Below are 18,131 nucleotides of genomic sequence, written 5' to 3'. Positions count from 1 at the left end.
ATAACTCAAATCTACAATGTAATTGTTTAGTCCAATATAACAATAAAATGGAGATACACACAACCAACACCTAGCAGCATTTGAAATTCTATATCAGGTCCAAGATAGGAAAGACTATGACATAACTGATACTGAGCATAGTCACAGAATGGACAATGCAGATTTTTAATTTAAATAAAAAGTATACCTGGTCAGGTACCATTTCCATAGTGTGAGATCCATAATACACTAATAAAAAGGCCCTGAAAAAGTAAAAAAAGTTTGAAAAAAGAGTAACTTTTCACAAAACCGAAACATGAAAATTTAAATGAATAATATAGAAAAACAAAACCGGTAAAATTTGTTAACAAATCTGTTGCCAAAAACCAACATGTCCATATGGTACTATTGGTGACAAAAAATGACTAACAAATGTAGATGTGAAGAGAGCACTGGTTATGACATGACTGGTATCGCATTCCTATTGGTGGAGAGCTGCTGCGTGATTATTTGATTATGGATATACAAAAGTGGGAGACAGAAAACACGTATTGAAAATTTGCTCAAATAGAGGGCAGTGTTAGTCAAGAAAAAATATTATGCAGGTGGAGATAAGATATATTACAGGAAGTCTACATTTTATTTTACACTAAGACTTACAGATCTATATGTTATTTATATCCTTTCAAAATTCTTCTGAGCTCTATTTTGAAATGTAATTCAGTTTTATATTCTTTAACAGATAACAAAATAAGGCATCTGATTAGTTCTGCCCTCTGCTATCAATCATTTCATTAAATAAATCCTTTAGACAAAAACAAACAAAAAGTAGGATTTACATATCATTTTTACATTGAACATTAAATAAAATACATCTTTTGTAGATCAAAAGACATAAAATTACTTTAAATACTTTATTGAAGTGAATGTTAAAACATAAAAATTCCAATCTGTTATATCTTACCAAGTAATTGTAAGTCATCTATTTTTCAATGCAAGTTGAGTATTACACTTACTCTGTGAGCCATCTCCCACTTTCCAGCATTGTTATACATTTCTACTGCTTCTTTCATCATTCCAGCTTCAACAAAGAAATGTTCAGCAACCTGAGAGTAACAAAGATTCATTCCATCATAAAATCTTAGAAAATAAAAATAATATATAAAACTCAATTGAATCAATAGCTTCTTTTTAAGCAGTATAAGAAATGTTGGCTACAGGAAAAAAAAATGACAAACTGAAGTATTATACATGAATATTATCATAAAATAGCAATGGTGCATTAAATGTACATTAGAAACTTCATTAAAAAAATATAGGAATCTGCAGGTTTGTAGCTAGGATTATTAATGGATGGTAAAAACCAATCTGGCTTGCAGACAATTGTGCCTGCGACTGCTGGCATTGCCCACACCCAATTGGCAAGGCAATAAAAAAGGTTATGATTTTCATGTTTATACTTTTCATGTGTTATAAGTTTAATGACTTTAAAAATTTGAAAATGTCTTTGGAAAGTCTAATAAAACACTTCACATGAGCAGTCACTAGGCAAACACATGTTAAGAAGTTAATGATGAGACTAAACATATAATGGTGGAGAGAAATTTTACTCTAGGCTGAGAGCCCCCTACCAGGACAGTTGTAAGTCTATGAATTTGCAACACTAAAATCGGGGGTTTGATTCCCCTTGGTGGACACAGTGGATAACCTGATGTGGCTATAAGAAAAACATACACAGACAAACACTCACTCTAGGCTGAGTTTTATTTTTCTGATTTATCTATCTTTAATAGCAAATAACTGATAGAAATTAATCACAATGAAATTAAAACCATTATTGTGAAAAAAACACAGATATACTTTCATATTTTAGGTATCTGTAAAATTTCAAAAACATTTTTATACAGAACAAAAATATTTCTCGAAAGAAAACAGGCTCTTTATGGTATTCACCATGGATGGCATTGTCTGATGTGTCAAGACAGGAACAAGTGAATTATTATGGTGTAGGTCATTTGTTTAGCTTTACAGGCAGGTTTCTTCCTGTGGACATTTCTTGAAAAGTGTTTTAGCATAAAAGTTATTTGTTTCATTACTTTTCAAGAAAAGTGTTTCTTTCTAACAAGCTAATTGCAAAGCAAACTGTACCGCGACAACAACAAAGTAAATTTTCATGCTTATAGTGAATGTTTTGTCAGTAATATTTACATGGGGGGAGCAGAATGTGTCCTGGGTGGCCTCAGTCCTGTAGTTAGAACCCTGGGAGGCTGTCTTTATAATGGCTTTTAAAAGATATGAAGTTTGTATTTTTTGCTTTAGAGTTCTCACAAAAGCAAGAGTGTACATAGGTAATGTTATTTTATTGGACACATTCAAGTTAAAAGACTTCTTGCAAAGGATTCTGGGAAATAAATTAGAAGCAAAGAAATATTTTAGTCATTTTTTGTAGTGAATTTAGGCAATGCAGTCACAACATATACAATAAATTTTCCTAATGAGCTCTCCTACCATTTTTCTTGATTTCAAGCTGATATTTTGGTTCAAATGCGCAAAAACACCATCTTAAAATCAAGAAAAATTACAGAAATCCAGGACAAAACTTGGTTCAAATTTTTATCCCTGTTTCTCACATGGTACATTTTTCTACATGCATGATAATTTCAAGTAATTGCAAAGTAAAAATAATACATTTGTGAGAAACAAATCAAGCTTAGCAGTTTTGATTTCTGTAAAATATTTTATTAAAACTAAGTAACAATAAAAGTTTTAATTTGTTTTGTGGTATGTAAAAAATCAGTTATGTGAGGTAACCTCATGTTACTATGTTCTGCACATACATGAGATATATTGGAAGATAAATAGGTTAAGAGAAAGAAGCTTAAAACAGTTTTGTTTTACACCACATGTACAAAACTTCATTTGCAAACAACTTTTGACAATCCTGCCCCTTTTGCTACTTAATTGTTTTTAGTTTCTCAGCACAAAATTAGGTTTTAACTGTAGAATTACCAATGGGGTCCATTGAGTTTTTAAAACGTTTTTTGTAAACTATTTGTCCAAACTGTTTAAAAACCCTAACATTTTTAGTTAGGAGATTCTTATCTTCAAATTGTTATTCAAGTTTCTTATGTTTGCTATTTTTAGAATTTTCATGCAAAGCTACATAGGAGCTATCTATAAACAGACAATTCCTAATTTTGAACTAGCAGACTAGTAAGAAAGCAACTAGTCAAAAGCACCTATCACCACCAACTTTTGACCTAATCTTATATGATTAAATATGGAAATATGAATGTCACTCTTATAGTGTACACACTGCATGGAAGTAGTGAGTTATTGCTACAAAAGCACACAGTCTAGTAATTAACCCATAGATGCAACAGGCAAAGCATTATAACTTAGCTTCAATCTATATGCAGAATAATTTTTGGTTCAAAATTAATACAGTGGCATATTTTTTCCCAATCCTTATCTATAAACCCTTATGCCAGTGTAATTCAGGTAAAGGTTTATTACTACATGCAATGGTAATTGCTAAAAAAAAGCAAATTTACATAGTTTCAAATTTTCCTACTGAATGAATACATGATATAATAGTTCCTAATGGAGAGACCAAAGAAAAACTGCTGTTAGGTTATCCAGTACATCTGGTGTTCAGATATATAATATTTTAAAATGATTCTTTGTAATTTGTTTAATCTCACATCATAATTTTGTTTTTAATTTAAATTTCATGTTCTTTCTTCAAAGACTAGAAGCATTTTAAACAATTCACAATAAAAATTAATTGTATAAGAAACTAAAACATTAAGTGATTTTTACAAATACTATTTATTCAGCAAATGTTGTTTATAATCTAAAGAACAAACTTTACAGAGTGGTAGAAACACCTTTAAAATTCATACATCAGGTTTAAACTAATTATACCTCATATTCCCCAGTTGAAGCAAAGTGCTGTGCTAGTTTGTGATAATATCCAGCTACTGCAGAAGGATCATCTATAACTTCAATAATCTGTACTGCTTTCTTCCATTGTCGAGCACTAACTGCTGCATCTAAAGCTTTCACTGTTTTGCTAAAAAAGAAAAAAGGGTTTAAAAAAGAAACTAGAATATCTGTTAAAACGAAACTCTTCATGATGTGAACAAATAAACAAAATCTGAAGAAATATTTTAAATATTTAGAAGATATATGTAAGCAAAAAAAAAAACACCAAAAATATATGTACAACTAAAAACAAAATTTCCATGCAGTCTCTAAAATTTCAGTATTTCTCTCACTAGTTTATTAAAATATGATTTAATTTTCTTACCCAGCTTCAATATAATGGTTAATAGCAGCATCTAACTGTTTCATACTAACTAAATGGTCTCCCCATTCTTCTTCCAAACTGACCACATCAGCAGGTGAAGCTAATCGTGCAAGTTCTACAGCTGTGAGAGTAGAAATAAGAACTGAATTCAACAGAGAGAAACTAAATCATCATGTAAAAAATTAATAATTGTGAAACAAAACAGAAAAAAAAAAGAGTTATATTTAGAAGTGATGAATAAGTGTTGTAAAGCAGCAACTATACAAATACCATCACAAGACAGCAATATATGACGTTTTACATCACATAAAGCATTTTTACACCTGCTTTATAAATGGGTGACAAAAATACTTTAGGCCTAAGTTCATACACCTCATGGAGTGTTGTTTTATATGATTTTGACAGTGTTACTTAAATTCAAAGAAAATTATTAAATATATATTGTCACATCTTCAATCATCTTTGTTTAACAGCTTTAAGGATAGACAGATTCATGACAGATTTTTAACATTAACATTTATGTAAATTCAACACTTTTTTTCGACAAGATAATGTAGTTTCTATGACAATACAAGAGTTCAAAGCAGATAATTAAGAGAAATGAAAATATCTTCTTTAACCTTGAATACTTCTAGGACAGCAATGTTTCACTATTCTAAATACATTTCTCAACTGTGATTTGTAATTAATAATGATTTATGAAAGAAATTATAAAATTCCACACCTAAAACAGTAGTTTGCTGTAGTTTTACAACTAGTTTTAATTTCAGTTTCACAATGACTAAGCAGATTACAATTCACACAAAACAAAGACCATACTGGAACAGTGGATAATTCATAAAACTGTACAAAAACACTCCTGAAAATTTAGAAATTAATCTCTTATGCAATCTCTATTTACCTTAAATTATAAAAGACTTCAACTAAATAAATTGTACATTTTAATCCTTAAGATGCTACAATTGGATTTATCCAACTTGAAATTTATAGCCATTTGGTGCAACTAGTGGATTTATCCCACATCGTTACAAAATCTTTTCCTCACAGTGTGACAATTAGGATATTCAAACATCCAAGAATTTCTTGCCTGAGTACTGCACATGTGTATAATACTAAGCAAAAGTTGAACTACATGATTTTCTTATTGAAAATGAACTAAAAAAGTTAATATTCAAGTTTCATTTGTTAGTAGGTAACTGATGCATTTTAAGTACCCACCCAAAATTTAATTACACATTCAAAGGTTAAAAAGATTATTCTTTCTTATGTTTTCTAGAATATTGTCTTGGACTTTTAATGCAGAAATATCAAAGTTTACTTATATTATAAAAAAATATTATATCTTTTAAACTTTATGGCAAAAAAATTCCAAAATATCATTATTGCTTGTTACTGCAAAATATGTATGCATATTATTCAACATGCCACTGTTTTATGAATCTCTTCAGGTTTTTTCTTAAGCATTTTCCAAACTACAAATCACTATTTCCTTACTTTCAATTACAAGTACAGAAAATGAAGTTTTGTTAAGGTTTACGTCTAAAGAATTATTTTGCATAACTTTATGGTATACAATTTCCATTTTGTGAATTTTCTACTAAGTGTGTATATATATGAGATTGTTTGTGCTAATGAACAGCAAGTACAAGTTCAGAGTTTTAAAAACTTGAAGTGGAAAATTATTTTGTTACTCATAAAATCAGTATATAAATATACTAATAATTTAAACAAAAAACCTTATGTTTTCTTAAGAGTTACTAAATAATATAAATATATAATTATTATTTATCTTTCTCTGTCTTTCCAGAAAACAGACAAGACTGATCAAAAATAATTTTTGTTCAGTTTTCATTCATTATGATAAGCTGTTTTTGAAATTATAAATTAGATTCAAAGTCAATTCATTTCTTTTTAAAGTGTTTCAGCTTCTTAAAGGCAAAAAACAATGAACTTATCCAAATGAACTATATGGTAAAGTAACTTTCTGACCATTCTGCATTGTTTTAGTTACCTCGACTGAAAACTTTTCCCCGTCGATAAGATTCCATTGCTTTTTCATAGTTATTGATCTTTTCAAACAGTTCACCTGCTTGCTCAAAAAACTCTCCCTTTAATAAACCAGAAGAAATCTTCTGCACAAGTTCAGAGTTGCCAGCAAGAGCAGGAACTACAGCTACAAGTCTTGCTCCCTTAGCAGGAAGTCCAGCCTTCAAGTAGAGGTCAATTGCACCATGAAAGTCTCCATCTTTTTCTTTAAGCTAAAATAAAAAAACCTTCATATTAATGAATCTACACACAAGCGTGGCTTCAATATCACTTGTCTATTTGATAAGATATTTATTTATATGTAAAGTTTTAAATTTTTCAAATAACATTACATTTAAACTAATGTACATTATCAGAGTCACATTCCAATATGGTAATGTGTTTATCAATGTGGTGAATATAATTGTGGAATGCTATGCAAACAGGATCAGTTTCTATCATGAACTAGATTGTATAATGCATTAATTATAACAACTGTAGCTCTAGTTAGCCAGATATAAGACAATGAGTATATAAAACATCAGGTATTGTTAATTTTAATATGCCTACCATTGCTGATGAAGTAGACAGTTGTTCAATGTAAAGAATTGCTATCATACTTGTGATAGCATGAAAAGCTAGCTTCCAAGCTCTAATACAAATACTATGACGATGTGCAATACTAAATGTAACCAATTTTATTCTTTCACTAGAGGCTAGGTTACAGGGACTGCCTTTGTAATCATTTTGTGCTTGTTATTGTATTCATATTATAACTTTTAATACAATATATACATATCTTCAAAAAATTTGGCAAACTTTTAGTAACCATTAGAAGTCTTTTGTACACAAAAAACAATTTTTAAATGAAGTAATTTTTACTAAATAATTGTCTCTGAATATATATATATATATTATTTCTATCTACTAGCCCAAGTACTAAGTGATTTCCATGTTAAGATTAAAAGTACTTTTCTTCATTGCAAAAATATCAAATTTTATTTTCTTCATCTATAAAATCTCCTAAATAAATTTCAAATATTTTTATTAGTAAACTTTATGTTTTATCTACCCTAACATTATACAAAGTTGGTCAATTAAACTGAACCTTGTAATTATAAAAAAAAATCTAAATTACCCTTTCTTTCTTCTTTCTAGAATGGCTTCAAATTTTAATATGAAACTACATTTGTTTATCCTAAATAGCTTTACACTCATAACATTATACACCTATTTGTTTTTAAATGTTATTGTTTGAATACCCTCTCAACTCTGATTAATTATTAACTGCATATTACCCGTTTGTTTGTTTTTTGTTATAAACTGTTGACAACACATAACTCTTTTATATTAATGGAAGTACTGCACTGAATATTTTTTATTTCACCAAATAATGCATCAAAGAACACAGAATAATAACCTTCAAAAAACCTATATGGTTGTCTATTTCATGGCTTTGTAACTAAATAAGATTGAAGGCTATGAAAACAGTGCTTTCCATGACTAATGATGATATTGTAAAAAGTAATTTATGTTAAATTTTGTAATTCTTGAAGTGGTGGTAAGTGCATCAGAGAAGAGAGGATGCCAAGACACCAAATGTCACAACTGTCACATTAGGGGGAAATTCTAGATGTTTTTTTTAATAAAAAAGAAAGAATTATTTAAAACTTATACACTGTTAAAATATCAATTATAATTATGTTTTTTGTTAAGAAAGTAATTTAAATCAATTTTGAATGTAACTCACTAAATCTCATGACATGCACAGCAAAAGATGTACATGGAGAAAGGGTTAACATGGTTATCAAAGTTAATTCAATACACTGAGTTAACAAAAACATATATTTGTGTAAAAAGACTCATTTAAAATACAATTTCTGAAAATTTCATTCAAGGAATGATAATTCAGGTTTAAAATCTGATAGATTTTTGTGAAAATGTTTTAAATGTTCATGATCTTTCTTTTCACTCATCAGATTTGAAGGAAAATAATAACATTCAAGTTTTTTCTTCTTAGGAATTAAATATTAACAAGCAGGCAAAAACAGTTTTCTTTTAATTATATAACTTATAAAGTGATTAAACCTCTCCAGCTTTTTCTTCTTGCCCTGAGTCTAACAGCCACTGGTAATAGTTTCTTTCAAAAGTTTCCAGTTCAGGGTGATTCTGAAGAATATAAACAGACAACAGCATTCATGCACAGATGGTTTTAAATAACTGTTTAATCATTTATCATAATTCAATACTTTCTCAATTCTAAATGTAACACAATAATAAATACATAATATTTACTAATCTGGAAAGTCTACATCTACAAACTGAGCTCACACCTTGCCCAAAATGAGTCAGACATTTTCATCAAATAACTGACTTTGGTTACCAACACATGAAACACATATACTTTGAATGATCAAAAATCTAAATTATGACTATGAGAAACAACCTTACAAAGCCCTACAAGTTGGTACACATACAAAAACTTCATTATTAAAGCAAAATGTTCTCATGCATGTTTACTATTAAGCATTTTATCATAGAAATATGCACAAGTAATGTGTCTTTTGAAGTGAAATGTCAGTTAATTTCCAATTTTAAAGTATATCAACTCCTAACTTTTGCACAAGTTTAAAAACATTAGTTTTACTTCTTTTTTATCTTTAAAACAAACTAACACAAATCAGTTCTTTTCTTATAAAACAATGTTTCAATTAACATAATTTTTAATTTAAATTGCTCACCATCACCTTTTGCCTTGTGAGTAATTTATTATAATTTTTTATTTCTTTAATATTGGTTAAATACGTAACTTCATCTTAAATTTATTATACCAAATATTCACATAAAAATGAAACATACATTACTAATTTTCAAAAAAAAAAAAAAAAAAATTTTAAGCCCATAAAAACATGGGTCCTGGAGAAAAATCATACATTTTTTCTACATGCTGAAGTTGGGTGATGATTTTTGTAAAACATCTTAGTACAATTAATCATTTAGCTGAAAAATATTCCCAAGAGTAAACAGAATCATATTTATTACAAAAATATAAGTAGTTCAAAAATAAAACTACAGAAATTATTTAACTGCAATTAAAACTTTTGAGAGGCAAAATAACTGTATACAAACATATTTGTATTCTACAATAAACAGAATATTGATTAATCTGAGACTTATAAAACTCTAACCACACACATAGAGACAAATTCTGAAATCCATATTTTAAATGTCATATGTACACCATGTTTACACTTGTGAAAACTTGAAAAACAAAGAAAGGAACAGCATGAGTGCACATAATTATCACAATACACTACACTCCTTATCCATGTTTTCACTTAGGAACACTATAATAAAATTACCACTGAAGAGACTTTACCCTTGATTCAGCTAATTCAAGAGCATCATCCCATTTGTGTAACTCCTGGTACATGGCCATAGCCTCTTCAATGTTATTCTGTTACAAAATAAAGTTTGTTTTTCTGAATACAGTTTAACATTATCTGATAATCCATTAATCCTATACAAATAAATAAAAAGATATCTAATCTGTTAGATCAAAAATCATAAACATCAAAAGCATATTACCATAAAGTATCTAATTAGAGAAAAAAAACCACAGAGTCAACAGATCGATTCTTCAGCACCTATTGTAAACAATCATCACACTATCAATCTAGAAACATATTTTAAAATGTAAAACTGCTTACTTGCATATGCTGCTTGACAATTTTATAAAAACTTATCTTTATATATATATATATATATATATTTGTTGAGAAAATTAATAGTGATAGAGACAAGTACATTAAATTAAAACAAAATCAAAAGAAAGGACTGAATTAAAAAAAAAACAAATCTAAACCTGTGACTAATTATATTAGTGTTATAATCAAAAACATGTCCAAACAAAAATACATAAAAATAAAAACACTGCACTAATTTAAAGGACCCTAGGGTACAAGCTATAATGTGGGATATAAAATGTACCCTAGGTTTTGGAGGTGACTGAGGAAGTAGGATGCACACTGTGGAAGGGATACACCATCTATCAGTAAAGTAAAAATAGCAAAAGATGTTTCACATGTCTTCTTCTAAATACTTTTTAACCTATTATTTACATAACTGATAAATTGTGTATCTCCACAGCTACCGCCAAAATGTGGGGTACATTTTATATTGCACATTAAAGCTTGTACCCTGGAATCCTTCAAATTAGTGCAGTAATTTTTTTCAGCTTATTTTTTATCATAACAAACTAATATATATATATATATATATCTTCACTGGTAAATATTAAAACATATGCCCCAATACCAAATTACAACATTGTTGTCACAGCATTAGACATACCAAAAAATACAATAATAGATTTAAAAAGATAAAGGAGTTTACACATATATCACAGAATTATTCCTATTTGAAAAATATGAGGGATACTCACCTGTTCCAAGAATATTCCTTCAGCTTCTTTAAAATGTTTCTCCAACATAGCCATTCGAGCTCGCACCTTATAGTGATCATAACCATCTCCACCCTTGAAAAGTTAATAAGTAAACCACACTATTACCAGTAAGCAACAATTATTAAAACTATAGTCACCAATATTACAGTATACACCTATTAGCAACATTACATATTATCTTGAGCATATTGTACTGCTGTCTCTTTATACAATTTATGTATGTATGAAATTCATCATAGGGATTTCATAAATAATATTCACTATATAAAAACTAAAACATTTATTAAAATGGTAACAATTTTGTACCATTCCCAGAAGATGTTGTATTCCCCTTTAATTTACTTTATGCTTGAAATGAAATGACATACGTTAATATATCTTATGATTGTGGTAAACTGAAACTGATAATTGTTAAATGCTTATCAAATGTTTATCTATTTAATTATTTTAAAACTGACCTCTTAAGATAAAAATTTTCACAACATAACTATCAATGTTCTGTAATCTGAAGAAGAGTTCACAATTCATATGTAACTAAGCACAAAGACTGTTTCTAATTTAATTCCAGGATATATTCAAATAGCATGATGATACATGTACATAGAACTAACTCTGATGTAAGTATTAAGTTTACTGCTCAAGTTTCTTACTTGGTATGTTACTTATGTGATAATCCATCACTATCTAGAAAACATCTTACAGTAGTTTTTGCAGCTTCTTCAGCCATGTCAATAGTTTCTCGCAAGAATCGAGCTCTTGCAATATCACCTAATGCAGCATAACATCGTTCAGCAACAGGCAACAGGCGTGACTGTAATGCCATATGTCCCAGAGAATGCCACATAGCTTCTGTTTCTTCTGTAAGTTCCAATGTTTCTAAAAAGGATACTGCTCTGAAAAAAACAGAAAATTTCTGGTTTTACTCTTATTTCTTAATACCAATTAAGCATTTGCACAAGTTGATTAAAGACATCCACAAGATATGGAACATGTATAAACTTATTCTGATATCATAATCTTTACATTTATTTCTTATCATATTTGTTCAGCACATTAGCCTCAATCTTGTCCCAACCAAAGCATCATTAAATGATGCAGGAAAATTGAATCAACAGAATTCAAACCTACTGTTACTCCTCACCTTATCTGCAACTGTTTGTTATATTTTATTTTATATTACTGGATGAAATACTGCCTTTAATTTTCTCTTTTGTATGTTATTTCTTATGCAAAAGTGGAGAATATCTACAACAGATAACTACTGGCATTATTTTCATTCATATCCCCAAAACATACATTTTTTTCATATTCATTAAAAAACAAGCATAAAAAATACTTATTAAATAACACAATTTTTTATAGCTACTACTACAGATTTTGTGAATGCACATTGACTCTGTCTTTCTAGTGTAACTGATTGAGGACAGCAAACTTACTTTACCCGAAGAACAGCTATCAGTGAATACAGAAGATCACAGACATTTCTTATAAACTTATCATGCTATAATAAGTTTTAAAAATCAGTATAACAATTTGATACAAAAAATGCAATAGCATGTAAGTAAAATTCAATTGCATAGTAGCACAAGGTTCTCTGATGATAAGCATCCATATATCCATTATAATCACATCAGTCATAAACTATATAACAACTACCTTATCAATACACTTTGTTTTCAATATCTAAGATTAATGTCATGACTAGCTTCTGTATGCAAATAACCCACACATTTGAACTACAATAAAAAGGTGTCAATTCCAGAATAATAAAAATATTCATTTTTTACACAAAATTAACTTGTGTGATTGGAGTATGAAAATGGTTGGTTGGTTGATTTAGTGTTTTATGGCACAAAGCAGCTAGGCTATTTGCACCAAACATCCGGCAAAAATTTAAAAGTAAATTTACTAAAATTCATAAAAAGAAATTAAGGTAAAACAAAACAAAAAAAAAACACATAAATAGCAGAAAAACTACAGTAATTCAAGTTGTAAAGGACTTTCTGTAGCATAACTTGCCACGAAGACTGACAGGTAAGTACAAAAATCACTGTCAGTCACCTGAAGTTGGCCTTTCCAGTCCTGGTTCCAAGTGATTTGACGATATAGCCATTTCAAAAAAGGAAAGTAATAGAAAGGTTTTAAAAGACATGCAGCAAAATTATAATAATAATTCACCAGGATGACTAACAAGTAGTTCAAACAACAGTGTTTGTCACCTTTCCAGTCCTGATTTTGAGTTATTTAATGTTATGGCCAGTTTCTAATTTCAAATCAAACTAGATGAACTGTGATTTTTAAAAGGGAGCCACATTAAAAAGGTGTAAAGTATAAATTAAAAAACTTAAATGGCATTAAAAAGATTAAAGGGCCTTTAAAAAAACTAGAAAAATTACCAAGGTGGACAGTGTTGCCATCACCAATAACACTGTCTAACGTTATGGACAAACATTTGGACAAAATATGTTTAAAATGGTGCCGTCCTTGAGAGTCGTAACAACAGCAAGAAAGTAAAATGTGGCTTATGTGATCTGAGTGTTACACAAACTACACATTGGTGCATCAGTTCCAGATAAAATAAAACAATGAGTTAAAAAACTGTGACCAATGTGTAGTCTAGTTAGAACAACTTCCTCTTTCCAATCCTTATGGAAGCAAGACGGCCAAATTCCTATATAGGGTTTTATTTGGAAAAGCTTGTTTTCGCATTGCTCACTCCAAGTTGACTGCCAGCTGGCATGAAGCCAAGCCTTGAATACAATGCCATAGTCCATGTATGGGACACGCACAGCAGTGATAGTGTCAGAGCAGATAGACTTAGTTGTGGTGTTGGCGAGCTTGTTCCTGTGAATACCAATGTGGCCTGGCATCCAGAAAAACTGAATAGAAGTAGATGTTAAAGAGAAATGGGCCAGTCAGTTTTGAATATCGGCAAGAACAGGGTGTGAACCAATGTGAACCAATTCCAGGGCCAGTAGAGAACTAAGCGAGTCAGTATATAAATGTGCAGTTTGAGTACTGCTTAGTTTCTATGTAATCCAGGGCATGAGAAATGGCGTACAGTTCAGCAGTGAACATAGAAGCTGAAGAAAAGATTCTGCGTGCAACCACCGAACCACAACAAACTATGGCAGAGCCCACACAGTCACCTGATTTCGAACTATCTGCATAACAGGAATGGAAGGATAGTTCAAAAGATGTTCAGCAAATAACAGACAGTATTTCCAATCTGGAGTGTCTACATTTCTCAGATGACTTAAAGACAAGTCACAATTGGGGACTGTAAGAAGCAATGGTGGGATGGGCTGACCAGAGGATACAGCAATGCTATTCAAGAACAGGCCCAATTTATCTAACTGTGCCTGGATATGAAGGCCAAAAGGAGCAATGGCAGACCATCTGTTCTGAAAAGGTATGGCCCACTGAGGAAGAAATACACAACCCCAGGTGGGATGCTTTGGTAAGGAACAAAGTTTCGAAGCAGATAGTAAAGACACTTGCAAACGGCAGAGGTGTAAAGAAGGTTCATGAGACTATGTATAAGCTCTGAACTGGGGAGTGCAAAAAGCCCCAGTGCAGAGCCAAAGTCCTTGATGATGAATAGAGTCTAACATCTTTAAGGCCGATGGTCTGGCAGAACCATAGACCAGTGATCCACAGTCGAGTTTCAATCAAATAAGATCACGATATATCTTTAGCATAGAACATCAATCCGTTCCCTAAGTGGTGGAAGAGAGGACATAGAGGATGTTCAGTGCTCTTGTACATTTGACCCTAGCTGCTTGATGTGTGGTATTAAGGTCAGCTTACAGTCAAAGATAAGCCCCAAGAGCTCTGTCTCAGGGACCACAGGCAGCACAACTTCCCCAATACAGAGTTCAGGATCAGGATGAATTCCCCATAGGCAGCAAAAGTGCATACAAATGGTTTTAGAGAGAGAGAAGTTAAAGCCGTTTGCTGTGGTCCACTTCAGTAAATGATTGAGGGCAGTCTGTAACTGCCACTCAATATACCTCATGTTCAACAACTGACATGAGATGTGAAAGTCATCAACATAGAGCCCATTTGCAACAGTGAGAGGAAGTTGTTCAGTGATGGTATTAATTTTTGTGCTGAAAAGTGTGATACTCAGAACACAGCCCTGAGAGACTCTAAATTCCTGTAGCAAAGAACAGGAAAGTGTTGAACCTACATGAACTTGGAATCTCCTGTCCATTAAAAAATTTTAATAAAAATGGGCAAATGGCCATGTAACCCATATTAATGGAAGTCTCACAAAATGCCATACCTCCATGTTGTCATTTGAGAAAGGCTTCTCTGATTGATGTTTCAAGTTGAATCAGGTGGTCCATGATGAAGTGCTGTCATTGAAACCCACACTGGGTGGGTGAGAGGAAGTTGTTCGATTCAAGGAACCAAACAAGATGAGCATTACCCATCCTCTCTGAAGTCTAACAGAGACAGCTCATCAAAGAAATTGGACAGTAGTTTGAAGGAATCTTGGGATCCTTCCCAGGCTTAGAGAAAAGTATGACAATAGCCTGGCACCAGGCATCAGGAAAAACATTCTCCTGCCAGATCCAGTTAAAAACAATCAGAGGAATAGCAAGAGAAGCAGGAGATAGATGGCACAGCATGTCATAGCACATACCATCAGGTCCAACCAAGGTACTGCCAGACTGATGAAGGGCCAGTTTGAGTTCCACCAGTGTAAAGAGACAATTATAGTCATAGAGACAATCAGCTCAAAAGGAAAGAGGTGATCACTCTGCCTGAGTCTTGATGGCTAAGAAGGTGGAAGAAGAAGCAGAAGTGCTAGATACCTGGCAAAAGCTTTCACCTAGAGTATTAGCAATGCTCAGGATATCAGCTACTTCCTGGCCATCAGAGAGCAAGATCGAGAGGAAGGACAGAATTATATTGCCCACTGACCTTTCAAATCCTGTCCCATATAACTTTGGAACTAGTGGTAGAAGATATGCTGGTTCTGAACTTAATCCAAGATTCCTTCTGGCTTTGATGGGAATGAATAATTGTTTTGCATCTTGGGGTGGGAAAAGAAGATGCATCTGAGGAAATGCTTGTACCTGGAACCAAAGCATGTGGATCTTGGGGTTTGTTGGAATATATGTAAGGGACAGAGATAGGTGAAGTTGATTCCTCAGCTTTTTTAACCATGAAGGTCAAAAGACTTTTCATTTGTTTGGAGAATGATTCTTTTAGAGGCACAGGGAGACCTGTCTGCACTCCTACTGTAGTAGTGGAATGAAGTGCAGCAGCATACGTCCGAAATGAAGTGGTGGGCAGCAACTTTTGAGCCTCAGGGTAAGTAATGTTATGATTCATTTTCAAATGCTGCACATCTTTTTCTTCCAACCATTTTGGGAAACAACAAAAGTAGGACAGATGAGAGCCATTGCAATTGACGCAATGAGGATCCATTTCACTCGCATGCATCATGGTCCTTGCCACCACAACGAGCACGCATCAAGGAACCACGACATGATGCCTTTGAGTGCCCAAACCACTGACACTGGAAACATTGGAGAGGATTTGGAATGTATGGCCGTACACTGCAATTAAGATAACTTGCCTTGAATGGTGGCAGGTGGAGGTGGTGATGCAATGTCAGAATGAGGATACTGGTTGGCATCGTAATTCCATCTTTGCAAGTGGATATATGCCTCACTGCAGAAACTCCTTGAGTGGAAAAACCAGCGAGAATCTCTAACTCAGGGATATTCTTCAAATCCCTCTCAACAATAACTCCTCATCATGAATTCAAAGTAGCATGAGGTGTAACTTCAATAGGTATATCCCCAATTGCCTTTAAATGGGAGAGAAGTTCACTGTGTTGAGATGTGGATGTTTCTACCAATATGTCCCCAGATCAAAGCTTCTTTACTTACTTTGGAGAATTAGCAAGTCCCTCTAGTCCCTTCTGAATGAAAAAGGGAGACATTTGCCCTAAAGGTTTTTCAGAAAGAGAATGTAGGATAAGAAAATGAGGTACAACAGGTGTTACAGATGTTGAAGATTGCTGCTCAGAATCTTTAAGATGTGGTCATTTACCTATGAACTATTTTTTCACTATTTTATTTAAGTTTTTATTTGGAGGATCCATAATAAAAGAAGGAATACCTCAGTGCCTACTAACTCCACCCTCCATGGAGACCTACGAAGGGATGCACTACAATGTCAAACAAGGACACTGCAGCAATGCCAAGGTTTCATGAGCACTATACCCAAACACCAGCATCAGATAAAATGTCCACAACACCTGTTGAGAACATCTAACACTGGTACTTGGTTGACCCTAGCTTGAGTGGACCAGCCAATTGACCCAAGGGGGCCACCCCAAGGCTGCCCGTCTACAGGAATTCAAAACCAAAGTGGTCTGTTAGGGTTGGCCCCCTCAAACACCAGGATCCTCTCCTCCTCTTCACGGGTTGCCATGCACAGCAAACACGTGTGGATGTTTAGATCCCAGAGGAGGTAAACTGAAAGAAAAGAACCTTCTTTTGGAGGTCCCCTCACCACATCGTGGAGTATGAAAACAAATAAATAAAAAGTGAAAAGACACTTAAAAGCAGAAATTTAACATAAAATATAAAAATAAGTGTAAGAAAGAAAACATCCATTATCTACAACCATTCTCAAGAAACAAAACCTCTTTAATTATTATTAATCATTGAATGCAAGAAAAGTAAGGACAGAAGGTACCTGTTAAAATCTCCATCATCAATAGCAGTTCCAAATTCTATTAGCCCTTCATCTAAAACATATGGTACTGTAGTAACCCCATCATTTACAAGCACTTCTGTTTTCCCCTCAGCTCTTTCCACATCAATAACTTCACCCTAAGAAGAAAAGGTTTTAGACAATGATAGTAGCTCTAAATCACTAAACTAAAGGAAACCCATATCCATATTTCTTATTGTTTTAATCCTATAACATTTACCTTTACAAGAAACTCATGCAATGTGTCATTTACAATATTTAAAAACACTACACATTTTTATCTTTTAACCACTATTATTACATAAGTATCACAAAGAGTATTTGTTAAAATATCAGTGTAGCAAGAATCCTACAAGTCTTTTAACATGAGTCTTGTCCTTAATTTTTCACAAGATATTCAAATATGATTTTGAAAAAAAAAAAGGAATGCAAAAGCAATTAAAAAGCTTAATAATACCAATATTACATGATCTACCCATCACTGTGAAGTGAATCAAACAATATCATATTGCTCATGAAACATGGCTAGACATGGAGGAAAAAGACACAGTGACATTTCATTTGTGTTTAGAGACATCAGACAACCATTTATATCATTCTGTTACAAAA

The 18,131-nt window shown here is 32.1% G+C and overlaps 1 protein-coding gene across 3 annotated transcripts in view; it reads right to left on the bottom strand.

Annotated features, from left to right (window-relative positions):
* Oseg2 (intraflagellar transport protein Oseg2) overlaps positions 1-18,131 on the bottom strand; it is a 124,257-nt gene that overhangs the window by 47,842 nt on the left and 58,284 nt on the right. For all 3 annotated transcript variants that reach the window (XM_076468095.1, XM_076468093.1, XM_076468094.1), the window contains exons 18-26: positions 17,505-17,641; positions 11,482-11,674; positions 10,761-10,853; positions 9,696-9,773; positions 8,405-8,485; positions 6,303-6,549; positions 4,292-4,412; positions 3,907-4,054; positions 996-1,085 (exon numbers count right to left, since the gene is read on the bottom strand). In XM_076468095.1, coding sequence (XP_076324210.1) covers positions 996-1,085; positions 3,907-4,054; positions 4,292-4,412; positions 6,303-6,549; positions 8,405-8,485; positions 9,696-9,773; positions 10,761-10,853; positions 11,482-11,674; positions 17,505-17,641 — 1,188 coding nt within the window. The remainder of the gene's footprint in view (positions 1-995; positions 1,086-3,906; positions 4,055-4,291; positions 4,413-6,302; positions 6,550-8,404; positions 8,486-9,695; positions 9,774-10,760; positions 10,854-11,481; positions 11,675-17,504; positions 17,642-18,131) is intronic.

This window comes from Tachypleus tridentatus, chromosome 11 (genome assembly GCF_004210375.1).
Source record: "Tachypleus tridentatus isolate NWPU-2018 chromosome 11, ASM421037v1, whole genome shotgun sequence".
In the NCBI taxonomy this organism is placed as follows: domain Eukaryota; kingdom Metazoa; phylum Arthropoda; class Merostomata; order Xiphosura; family Limulidae; genus Tachypleus; species Tachypleus tridentatus.
This window is presented reverse-complemented; position numbering and strand designations above follow the sequence as displayed.